We start from the raw sequence: 13,628 nt of genomic DNA on the forward strand, positions 1-13,628 counted from the left end.
TAATACATTATAGTGATAGGCTTGTCTGTTTAATGGTCTTCAACCATAATTGTTTTCTATGATCACTGTGAAGAGTTTCTGGGGCGGATCCAATCCCTCTATTCGGTTTTCCCTTTGCTAGGAACTAAATAGAGAGTTTAATGTGTTTAATGTATTTAAACAATAATGATGGTTGGCTGACTTTAAGAGATCTGAGATGGGTGTTCAAGATCAGAGAACTATTTCTTTTGAACTTCACTCCTCATGGGCCTTAAGAATAGAAATCTGTTCTCTACGTAATTCTGACGTAAGAGGAACATATGTTATAGCAGAACGCTCCTTTTTAGCGTTCATTTGTTTTCATTATTTTTGCCAATCAATCCTGACTAATGTTCAGCTAACCAGTATTTTGAATGAGACAATCAGTTTATGCACAATTACTAAGCATGCGCTCCACTCATGGTGGAGGACTAGAACTGATTAGCCTAGAACTTACCAAAGATCTATGTCGAGGATTCACGGCCTGGAATTCGTTGGTTCCTACCAAACGAATACACTAAGTAGTTTACAATTTTATCCTCCTCTAACTCCTTGCTCACACCTCCAATTCATTACTGTAATATATAATTATGGTACATATGAAAAATAAATTCCCTTAAAATTTTACAAGTGCACTATCAAAAAAAAAAAAAAAAAAAAAAAATGCACTTACAGATGATTTGGATTTTGACAATTTGGTGCAGCCAAATTTTTTGATTAATTGAATGTGATCTTTCCCAGTGTGCGGTGAAATAGCTAGTCTGGAATATCTACTGTCACATGGAGGTGAAGCAAACATCGGCGATGTGCATGGCGGTTGTCCGTTGCATTATGCAGCGCAAATGTGTGGACCAGCTTCTGATATGCCAGCCGACAGGCGACTGGGTATGGCGTCTTTAAGGATTTTACTTGAGAACGGAGCAGATCCAAACCGTCCAGACAGTCATGGCAGACCACCAATTCTATGGGCTGCCAGTGCTGGTATGATTTTTTTTAATTGTTAGCATTAGATGAAACTATAGACTCGGCTAACTCGACCATCTCTACGATACATCTCTGTGACAGTTCTAAAAGAGATAGGCTGGCTTTCAATAGTGAGGAGCCGAGTGAAGAGCGACGGTATTTGTTATAATATTACTGTGAAAGATTAGTAAATTTCATCTTCATATATCTCCTTCAATATTGCATTGACAAACTTCTTATTTCCCTTATCTAAGGAGATTAATGTTCTCTATAAATGAGCCAAATTGCATAGAAGTTTGAACAGCAGGAATAAAAATATTAAGACTCAAAATTAAAGTACTGTGAAAGATTAGGGAACTTAACTTCCTATATTTTCTTTACTATTGCAACTAAAATTTTAATATTTCTCTCAATTGTAAATAATGTCGTGGTCTATCATTGGTCCAAAATACATTTAATTCCGTACAACAGAAATCGAGATCTTTGGAATGAAAGTTTAGGTAATGTGAAACATTAGTAAACTTTAACTTCTTATATTTCCTTTACTATTGCAGCTATATTGTTTCGTAAACTAGTTCTAGAAATTATGTCATCAATTAACGGTACTTATTCAATTTCTATCATTAATAAGTAGTGTTGTGTTTTATATGGTAGTAACAAAAGCTTACATAAGTTCATATTCAGGACTCCATATTCAGTTTCCTATCTCAGTAACCAAATTTATGAGCCATATAGCGTCTTCTTTCCAGACATTATGATACTAAACAGTTGGATTTCCAAAAATTGGATTTGCCAGATATTAGAGTTATTGACCACGGATATGTCACTGATACCGTCATTTGGTAAGTAGTTAACAGCTAGAGCAAATTAACCAGTCTAACTAAACAGAATACGCAAGTATGTAAAACGGTTCACGCATTCAATAACACTACCTTCATAATTAACTGAATAATTTAAGATTATTCATTCTAAGACATCGGCAAAATAGCACTATTTCGTTATCTCTGCATTCAGCTCTGACAATTTGATTTTGTAATATTCTAAACACAATTCAATTTATGTTACGCATCGTTGCGGGAATCTGTAATTAAGACTATATCGTTGGTAAAGGAAAGAAAAGTAATATCAAGAGTATCGGGGGCGCTAATGACCATAGAAGTCGATGCGCCAAAAAAAAAAAGAAAAAAGAATATCGGAATCAAGCTATGATTAAACTTTTAAACTTTAAAAGTCCTTGGAATTAATTTTGGAACAAATCAGAAGAACTGTTTCTAATAATTATCAATTATTGTTGCAGGTAGTTCTGAAGCCATTCTTGTTCTGGTAAATACAGGAGCAAATGTAGCTGCGGCCGATAAAGATGGTCTCACAGGTATTTATATTAGGTTATAAATGAAAAATTATGAAAATAAGAAATTTTTAGCTGTTAGTGAGGTACCGTAAATCTTTGTATGCAATACACCATTGTATACTTCACAAACAATTAAAAACTTCTAATTCTTCTATAATTTATAAATGTATCTAAGATATATCTACAGGATTCATGGAGGTCGCTAGCTTCTAAGCTTGAAGGGAGCATAAATTTGCATAGAGCTCACAGGGACGAAAGTGGATAGAACACCGAAGAAACATTTACATTCTAAAAGAAATTATTTATATTTATTGAAAAAGTAGAGTAAAAATTAGGTTTATGGGTAATTTTTAATCATTGTACGAATAAAGTGATTTACTAAGAACAAACTAAGAGTTAATTCTATGTTTACTCGAGTTGCCAGTCCTCTCCACTGTAGACGGTTTAAGCAATCCTCTATACTATAATAGTTCTTCCAATATCATGTGCGTGATCCTTCGCACTCTTTTGATAAGGCCCAATACTTTTCTGCAGGTACATGGCTGTAAAATAATACTTTTTTACCAATACTTTTCTTTACATCAGTAAAGCGTTTTTCGAAACAAAAACAAAAATTACTGTTTCATCTCCTTTAAAATGGACACGACCATTTATTTTAGTTCTTTATTATAAAATTGTTTATCTTATTTTAGCACCAACGTTTCAACCTTATTTTTTCTAGCCATCGAATGGTAAATTTTACATTATTTGGTTATATTTTCCTTTATGTTATCAATTTTCATGGGTAATATGTCGGAAGAAGAAAGTGCTTGGCAAAAACTGCACTACTCGGTAAGAGTAAAGATAAAGGCTTGAAACTTTCACATTATACTTACATTAAACTTTTAACTAGTAAATCATTTCAATTGTTATGGAGTTGAGATAACAGTTTAAGAGTTAGTCTAACAATGCAATTCATTAACATGGCTAACAATTCATTCTCTCTATACTAGGCATGATTCGAATGATGTTATCGTTGTCTTCAAATAGTGATTCATAATAATCTTGTTGAAGGTGATGAGTATATTCTCAGAAGACATCATGTAAAAGTTAAATTTTTGTTTGTTAACTTATAATATTTTATACCAAACTGATAATCCTCTAAATAGGATTAGGTAAATTTTGTCAAAACGTCGGAAAGCTATAAAATAAAAAAAAAAGAAAAGTAAAACAAAATTCTGCTTAGAAATGTTGGGAACAGCCGACTTCGAAGGATCAAAGATTTCGTTTTTTTTACTTGTTCCCCCCTCCTTAGAAAGGTTAATATCTAACTCTTGAATAATGTTATTTATTTATTTTCACTCATTCATTGCATATGTATAACATTACAAACTCGAATCTCTTTAACAAAAACTTACAGTTTAAAAAGTTAAGTATAAGGGTTGATTAAACGCCAAAAGGTACAAAAATCAGCAAGTACCCAACATTTCATTCAAGCTTAGTTGATATAATTTAAGTAATTTTGCTGCATTAACTTTTCCTTCACATTTTTTAGAATTTATTAGATGTCACAGACCCTTATGCTGGCCAGTTCGTTCATAATATTATTTGGTTATAATTATGATAAAATGTATATTATATCTTCGTTTTTAAATAGGTACTTTATTTTAATTCTATTCCAAATTATTCTTCTGATTTATCTTTAATATGCCCTTTATTCTGAAGTTGTCACATCTTATACATGCATGTTAAAGTAGAAAAAGACAAAGTTAGAGTCGGCTACTGTTTAAATTTGAATCACGGAGGATTTAAAACAATATTTCAGACTTGAATTCGTCTTACCGAAATATTCGTGAGCACAAATAACACACAGTTAATAACAAGTAGATTATTCAACAACAATTATTCATTTCTCAATTGTAATTTAATTTTACTTACAGTAAAATACTGGAATAATTAGCTGTCCTAAAAGTATGCAATACTTATTTATTTTATATTACATAACATATATATAACATTGTGAGAAGAACAGCTACATTGAGAGTGTGATTGAAGAAAACTATATTATTTGCGATAAGGCCAGATAATTATTACCTATTATTATAAACGTTTGACTACTACATAAAATAACAATTACTTTAATCGAAGAATAAACTTAAACAGACGATTTTTATTAAAAATAAAATAATCGAAATCATTGATGTATGTTGGTGTAAGCATTTTTTTAAAAAAGTTTTTAAATTTTATAGCCTCGTATTTTTTTTTATTTTTTATAACGTTTTCTTTTTAACCTGTAATTAATAGTTTGATTATTATAGATTAATAGATATTACAGTCAATCTACAGTGCTACTTGAACAAATTTTTTGTAGATGAAAATGGCCAGCATAAGGGTCTGTGACATCTAATAAATTCTAAAAAATGTGAAGGAAAAGTTAATGCAGCAAAATTACTTAAATTATATCAACTAAGCTTGAATGAAATGTTGGGTACTTGCTGATTTTTGTACCTTTTGGCGTTTAATCAACCCTTATACTTAACTTTTTAAACTGTAAGTTTTTGTTAAGGAGATTTTTGTACCTTTTGGATAGATTTTCATTTTTGTCTATTTTGCTAAGTTACATATCTGCTTTACTGTTTTTTTTAAATTTGGAATAAGCAATTCTATCATTATAACCTGATAAGGTGTTAAGTAGGAACCGTAACTACCACTGGAGAGATCTTTTTAAAGAATGATTATAGTTGCGGTCCCCAAACCATCCTCAATAACAATTTTTTTGAGAAAGCGTTTTGAATAAAATAGGAAGGTATTTGTACGTAAAAAGCAAATTTAAACTGCGATTTCAGACCTTCCTTTTAAGAGGAGTAAGAAAAATAAACGGGCGATTACAGTACTTCTCCCTAAAAGGCAAAGAGGCAAAGATTTTGAATCGAACGACAATTCATTAATGTAAATAGTTTCACCCAATGATAATTTTAACGATTTCAGTACTTCCTCTTAGTAGGTGTAAGAGCATGATGGCACTTCACAGCCATGTAGAGGAGCTTTAATCACTTCTTCGTGCTAAATTTTATCAAAATCGGACAAAGCGTTATAGAAATATTGGTAATAATAGTTTTAGAAACGGCCTTACTTGGGTGGGGCAAACTCCCCTCCATATAAGGCGTAGCGACGAGACTTTTAAAGTGCAAATCTGTACAAAATTTCGATTCGAATGACACTTCGGTCGGTTCACGTGTCGATAATTTGAAACGATTGCTATACTTCCCCTTAACAAGTGTAAGAGCAGATCGCCGCTTTAATGTTACGTAGGGGAGCCCTGACTCTATCATCCTACCAAATTTTATCAAAATCGGGCTAAGATTTACAGAGTAATTAGTAATAATAATTTTGAAGGGGGCCTTACATAAAGGGGGCTAACTCCTCTCTAATTCGGTGTACAGCGTCGAGACCCCCAAAAGGCACATCTACATAAAATTCCGAATCGAATGTCACCTCATTCATGAAAATCGGTTCTCGCGTTTAGGCGCTACGCAGTTTACAAAAAAGGTAACAACAACAAGAAGAAGAAGAAGAAGAAGAACAACAATTTCTGAAAATGCCGTTTTTGCTCATTTTTGGCAACTTTTTTCTCGAAATCTATTAGGTCTGGGGGGTTGCAAAAAAATTACAGTTATAAAGGAGGGTTTGCCCTATATTTTAAAGAAAATTTGGGAATTTTATCTTTTATAGAAAAAGAGAAAAAAATTGTCAAAGTTGGGTGTTTTTTAATGTTACGCTTTTTCGTGCACTTTTTGACGATCAATCCTTATACAACTGTCCTACCGGACAGTTTTAATAATGATCAAACTATTAAATACAGGTTAAAAAGAAAAACGTTATAAAAAATAAAAAAAAATTATGAGGCTAAAAAATTCAAAACTTTTTTTTTATAAAAAAAAAATGTAATATGTAATATAAAGTAAATAAGATATGCATATTTTTAGGACAGCTAATTATTCCAGCATTTTACTATAAGTAAAATTAGGGGTACTAAATTAAATTACAATCGAGAAATGAATAATCTACTTGATGTAACTGTGTGATATTTATGCTCACGAATATTTCGGTAAGACGAATTCAAGACAGTAGCCTACTCTAACTTTGTCTTTTTCTACTTTAACATACATGTACATATGTGTGATTTATCATAATTATAACAAAAAAATATTATAAATGAAGTGGCCAGCATAAGGGTCTGTGACATCTAATAAATTCTAAAAAATATTAATGAATATTAATGCAGTAAAATTACTTAAATATTAATGAAGAATTAATGAAATGTTGGGTGCTTGCTGATTTGTGTACCTTTTGGCGTTTAATCAACCCTTATACTTAACATTTTAAACTGTAAGTTTTTGTTAAAGAGATTTTTGTACCTTTTGGATAGATTTTCCTTTTTGTCTATTTTACAAAGTTACATATCTGCTTTACAGATTTTTTTAAATTTGGAATAAGCAATTCTATCATTATAACCTGATAAGATGGTAAGTCGGAACCGTAACTACCACTCACTAGAGAGATCTTTTTAAAGAATGATTATCGTTAAGGTCCCCCAAACCATCCTCAGTAACAACCTTTTTTTGAAAAAGCGTTTTGAATAACATAGGAAGGTATTTGTGCGTAAATAGCAAAATTAAACTGCGATTTCATTACTTCCTTTTAAGAGGAGTAAGAAAAATAAACTGCGATTTCATTACTTCTTTTTAAGAGGAGTAAGAAAAATAAACTGCGATTGCAGTACTTCTAGGCAAAGAGGCAAAGAATTTTTAATCGAACGACAATTCATTGATTTAAATCGGTTCACTCATTGATAATTTAAACGATTGCAGTACTTCCTCTTAGTAGGTGCAAGAGCATCAGCAATGTAGAGGAGCTTTAACCACTTATTCGAGCTGAATTTTATCAAAATCGGACTAAGCGTTATAGAATATTGGTAATAATAGTTTTAGAAAGGGCCTTATTTGGGTGGGGCAAACTCCCCTCCTTATGAGGCACGGCGTCGAGACTTTTAAAGTGCAAATCTGTACAAAATTTCGATTCGAATGACACTTCATTCATGAAAATCGGTTCACGTGTCGATAATTTGAAACGATTCCTATACTTCCCCTTAACAAGTGTAAGAGCTGTTCGCCGCGTTAATGTTACGTAGGGGAGCCCTAACCCTATCATCCTACCAAATTTTATCAAAATCGGGCCAAGATTTACAGAGTAATTAGTAATAATAATTTTGGAGGGGGCCTTGCCTTAAGGGGGCTAACTCCTCTCCCATTCCATGTATAGGATCGAGACCCCCAAAAGGCACATCTACATAAAATTCCGAATCGAATGACACCTCATTCATGAAAATCGGTTCGCGCGTTTAGGCTGTACGTTGTTTACAAAAAGGTAACAACAAGAACAACAACAAGAACAAGAACATTTTTTGAAAAAGCCGTTTTTGCTCATTTTCGGCAACTTTTTTCTCGAAACCTATTAGATCTGGGTTGTTGCAAAAAAATTACAGCTATAAAGGAGGATTTGCCCTATATTTTAAAGAAAATTTGGGAATTTTATCTTTTGTAGAAAAAGAGAAAAAAATTGTCAAAGTTGGGTGTTTTTCAACGTCACGCTTTTTCGTGCAGTTTTTGACGATCAACCCTTATACAACTGTCCTACCGGACAGTTTTAATGTAAACAAATCCTACTTTACTCACTCCTTAAATAACTTAATTCTATTTAATTTGCCAAATTTTTTTCCTGTTTTAGCATTACATTGTGCCGCTTCAAGAGGACATACCGACTGTGTTGAAACACTAATTTCTCTCTGCAACGCTGAGGTTGACGTTATCGACAACAATGGATGTTCAGCATTATTCTATGCTGTAACACTTGGTCATGCTGACGCTACACAGTGTCTTCTTAATCACGGTGCCAACACTAGTCGTCAAGATCGGAAAGGGAGAACGTAAGTTGTAAAAATTGAAACAAAGGTTTTTAGCATGGCCTGCGTGTAGAGGGAGAGAAAGAATATCCTTATTGAGTTAGAAGCTCTGACATCTCATATTGGGTTTCCCATTTTGATATAGTGTCAACGAATTATTGCCTAATATTTAATAATTTTCTCCATCTTCCTGCTAAATCCATGTACTATCACGTTCTAGCCTAGCTTCTTCATGCTCGGTGTCTTCAATACCCTGCATTGAGGGACATCGCCAGCTTTTAAAGCGTATTTTCACTAAAAAAAACGAGCCAAGCCTAACACAGATCTCTGTCTCAGCCATAGGAGTTCACATTACAGCCTAGCACTGTCACTCATTGCTTAAACGAAAATATTTTTACTTTTGTTAAAAACATTTTTCTTAAAACACTTTATTATTACAGATTTGATTTCACAAATTTTTACAAACACCCTAAAAATGTTATAAAAGTTTTTCTAAAAAACATGTAATTACGTCTTATTATTATTTTTTTTTTGTGCACCGTAACCTGCTTCTCTAAACCTTCTAACCTGCTACCTCGATTCAATCAACTTGCGTAAACCATATAGATATTTTTCATGTTCATTCCAGATTTGTTTGTTTTTATTGACAGTGCTATGCATTGTGGTGCAGCTAAAGGACAATTGGAGACCCTGCGCGTAGTGGCCAGCTGGGGTGGCAATATGTGGCAGCGTACTGTTAGAGGCGATTACCCACTGCACGATGCAGTCTCTTCTGGTCGCAGAGCACTCGTCCTCTGGCTGCTCTCCGAAAGACCTGACGCTGTTAATGCACCTAATAATGACGGAAAATGCCCACTGCATTTCGCTGCTATACACAACAATATAGAAATGTGCAAGGTATGAATAAGTTTCTCCTTTTTCTCAGATTAGGAAAACAGCAGCTTATTATGACCTATCTTACCGACAGTTCTGTTTGTACTGTTTCTTTCTCAACTGTAAAGTTACTTCCCCAGGTTTCAGCATTCTCATTAGGCCCACAAAAAACTGAGTATATGTACTTTGGAGGTAGTGTATGTCCCCCGCAAGAGAATTTACTAATCGGCCCATATATGTATATTCCAGAAAGTGAATATTGTTATTTTGGTTTCCAAGTCAACGCTAACCACATATCACAGGAAAGATCAGAAGATTTCGGTTATTATGGCCCGATTAAATATGTGAAGAGCAATTTGATACTTTTAGAAGTTACAAACAAAAAGACAGAATCTTTCCTCAATTACCTTCAGGTTAACAAACAACTCCTTCATGAACTTAGCCACATATTTTCAATGGTACCAACAACAAGAATCTAAAATTCAAGAGCAAGTAAATCCAAGTGTAAGCTCTATGTTCTCGGAGGTAAAATCCTTGTTTAACTTTAAGAAAATAATTGTTTTACTGGTAAATTTGCTAAAAAAATATCAGCATTCGAAGCAATATTCGCTTCATTTGAGTAAGCTATGACCTTACGCTATGGTGTAATAGGACAATGAAAAGAAAAACAGGTGATTTAGGCCATGCACTGAAAGCTGAAAAAGTAGATATAAGTATGTGTATTAATGAATCGTAGATTAAACAACAGAATTAAAATTAAATTATCTGACTATGAAATTTACAGAAAAGATAGGTACACTCAAGATGGAACTAAGCCATTAATTATTAACTCCAAAATAAGTTACGAAATTCACTTGCCTAAAATTAATGATATCAAGGAGGCAATAGCTCTCAAAAAACTACAAGTGGTTTATTATATGTTTGTATAACTTAACCTTCAATCACAATTTAGTTTAAAAAGTTATTTAATCTTGGTTCGATTTAATAGAATATTGAAATTAATTAAATACGACTGAATGTAAAGTACCTAATTTAATTATTTTAAGTAACATCTGTATTATTTTAACTAACATCACTTAGAATAGTTTATATTACATAAAATTAGTAAATTATCATTTTTTAAATAATGTTATTTTTTATTCTTACATTTTCTTACAATTTTGTCGTCTACAAGAAGTAACAAGATGAGAATAGTTTAAAAAAGAAATCATAGACTCTGTTCTAAGTTCGTGCGATTGTTAAACAGCAAGTTAATTAAGTGAGGAGTATTGTAAACCCCTACTAACAAGCCTAAGTAACCCTTTTACGGATTAAAATTCAGATTAAAGTTTCAGTAGTGAGAAAAAAAAAAGAATTGTTTCTTGTTTGTTCAGGCACTTCTGGATGCAGGCTCTTTAGTTAATCCAGTAATGAAGACATCTAGAGGTCTGCTAGCTACCCCATTAGATACAGCATTGCATAAAGGTCACAGAGGTTGTGCTAAATACTTACAACTTCACGGCGGAGTACCGGCAAGCCGATTAAACAGTGAGTCGGCAGTTCTCAGGGGACTGACTAACAGGTGTGGATATTTCTTACACAGACACATTTCACAGGTAACGCATACCTTTAACAACGCACACAACTATTAAATTCAAAGTGTTTTGTAATTGACATTCATTTCAATTATATTATACAAAGATTACAACTTTTAAAAATGGAATTCAAAGAGTTTTGTAATTGACATTCATTTCAATCATATTATACAAAGATTACAACTTTTAAAAATGGAATTTTACGTAAATATGCAACAATAATAAACAAAAGGAAACATCATTACTGTATGGGTTGCTTCTGCAACTACTTTGTCCAGTCTTTTTATGTTCATTGACCTTAATAATGTTCCTCAGCCTCAGACGGCTATTTCATTCCAACAAAATAAAGTAACATCTGCTCCGTAATTTTGTCTATTAGATCCGGGCAGAGGCGAACAAGAATCCAACAGGTTTATCACCAAACCGCACGCATTCCCCGAAGAAGTATAATGCAATTTCGTCTTCCTGGCCATATTTCCGCACAATTTGGTTTTATTATTACTTATGTAGTTGTTTCCTTTATAGTCAATGGGCTATAACTAGGGCTCACCAGCAAAAGAAGTAGATAGAGCAAGTCTGAGACTATCTCGGAAGGGTCTCAAACCCTCAATGTTTCTTCTTTCCCGATCATGTTACCACGTGAGATGTCACTTAAAGGGTTCTACAACTAAAAAAAACAAAACTACCTAAGGAAAACATTGTGAATCTACCTACATATTCAATGTGAGATAAACAAGGGCTTGCCGCCACATTTACTCGGGCTGGGCACCCCTGTAAACAACTAAACGCAGAATTCGCAAAAGGAAGAATTTCCACGGCAGTTCTTATTCCATTCATAACCAACTGATAAATGTTAGAAAATAGATATTATTTTCGGCCAAAATTATATTACGTAACAAAAATCTCTTAGAGAAAAGTTTGTCAGAAGTTAGGTTGAAAAAGTCGATCCATTTCTCTGCCTGCGTCGGAAAGAATAAATGGTCAGCCTTCAGAGTTGACCTATAAGATGCTCCTAGGAAGAGAAAATCCAAGGGCCAGTAGCTGGATTCGAATTCAGTATGTGCTAACCATTCAGCTTTCCCTTCCCTATTTTTGTTCTTCTTGTATATCAAGATAATGTTCTATACAAAAACCCAATTTTTTCTGGTATCATAGTTATTTCATTTAATTTAATGCAGACAAGCTATGGGGGCAAAAATATGGATAGGTAAGAAAAAATGTCAAGATTTAAAAGTTTTAAAAAATAGTGTCGAACACGGGAAAAATGCAAAAGGAAGTTTAGAAAAATAAAAGGAACAAAAACAATATTAATATTTGTAATATTGAACAATATTAATACAAAAATATTTGGATACACAGTTTTAATGACTTCAATAAAATAAATAAGACAGTACCCATGAATGAATAAATTTAAAAGACAGTAAATGTTGATAAAATAATATTAAGTTGAAAAATTGTGTAACTTATATTGTATAGTGAAACTAAGAAAATAGCTAAATAAATAAAATAACTAGCAACAAGAAAAAAATTAAATAAATTCTATTGAACTGTTATTATTATTTTTTGTATTTGAGGGTGAGTCGGGGCGCACGCCCGTAACGCTGAACCTGCAGGGCCTGTTCTTATGCCCTTGACATGAGCCATAACACCAAACATTACTAGCGAGATTGTGTAAAAAAGATTGGTTCCACTTCGCACAAAAACTAGAAACAACCAGAGTGACCTATAAAGGTTTCCAAGAAAGAGTTCACATAATTAGTTGCAGATTAACAAGATCAAAGTCTTTTTCTACTGACAAAAATTTTAACTGCACAGCCTTCAAGGTGAATATTCACTGGTTGAAAGATGAAAAAAATTTATAGCCTATAACTTGCAAACCTTTAATCATGCTACAAACTTTGTGAAAAATAATATTCTTGCACAAACAAATAAACAATTGTCTGGATGCTAAACTCGTAAGCGTGAATAGTGATTAAAACGGAGGCAGACTACATCAGTAGACGTGATGGACTCAGCCTGAGGTATGGCAGATGGACTTGGCAGTTCACTTGTTCAGATTTCAAAGATAAAAAGGAAAATAAAGAAAATTGCAATTCAGTAACTGGCAAGATAGTAATGTGCAGCAAAGGGTGGCTCTCTCCAGTGCTTCCTTACATTAGTTTGGAATGATGTATTTTTTAATTGCTTCTTTTTAATAAGTTCTATTATTCTTTAATTTAACTTATTTTTAATTAATTATAACAACACATTTCAATAACACAGTGACACTAGCTTGTCTATGTACAATAATGTTCATAATGTATAGTTATTTCATTTTCTTTCATAGGCCTGCTGCTCAATCTGAAACCGTTGCTGAGGCTGAAAAAGCAAGCAAGGAAGTCGGAATTAAAGAAGTGAAAACAAATCTTGGAGCGCTGAGTGCACCAATCCCACCTGCAGCTGCTCCTCCGCCGCCAACTCAAGCTGCTACAGAACTTACTACGTTGACCTGCAGACCAAGGATACTTCAGGTGAATTTAAAATAATTATTCAACCACCAAAACTGTAGATGTAACTAAATAAGAATCCGACAAATTGAATTTAAAAAAAAAATAGGAATATAATGTTTCTCAGTCTGCAAATGGACCATTCTTAACTTTGCTACGTTTCAAATAATTCCAAAAAACGCTCTGGTACAAAATTTTATTGCTCGTAGAGAAAAGAAGACTAGTTATTTCTTCACAGATGTCCTACCGGCATCCCAGTTTAATAACACAAACAACACTTAACACTGAACCAATGTGACGCAAAAAGGTTATCATTAGTAATAACAGATAACTGAAGAAAGTATCGAGCGAAAATGCCATGGCATATCTCTTTTGTTGCTTAGTCCAAATAAGCAAACTTCAACTTAAGCCCTGAAAGAGAA

The 13,628-nt window shown here is 33.1% G+C and overlaps 1 protein-coding gene across 1 annotated transcript in view; it reads left to right on the top strand.

Moving 5' to 3' along the window:
• LOC141459136 (uncharacterized) overlaps positions 1 to 13,628 on the top strand; it is a 42,524-nt gene that overhangs the window by 13,770 nt on the left and 15,126 nt on the right. Inside the window, exons 4-9 of the mRNA XM_074137782.1 lie at positions 760 to 999; positions 2,279 to 2,353; positions 8,099 to 8,297; positions 8,924 to 9,170; positions 10,520 to 10,707; positions 13,047 to 13,230. Of these exons, the coding sequence (XP_073993883.1) occupies positions 760 to 999; positions 2,279 to 2,353; positions 8,099 to 8,297; positions 8,924 to 9,170; positions 10,520 to 10,707; positions 13,047 to 13,230 (1,133 nt within the window). The remainder of the gene's footprint in view (positions 1 to 759; positions 1,000 to 2,278; positions 2,354 to 8,098; positions 8,298 to 8,923; positions 9,171 to 10,519; positions 10,708 to 13,046; positions 13,231 to 13,628) is intronic.

This window comes from Rhodnius prolixus, unplaced genomic scaffold (assembly GCF_049639745.1).
Source record: "Rhodnius prolixus isolate KJV_2025 unplaced genomic scaffold, Rpr scaffold_11, whole genome shotgun sequence".
Lineage (NCBI taxonomy): Eukaryota > Metazoa > Arthropoda > Insecta > Hemiptera > Reduviidae > Rhodnius > Rhodnius prolixus.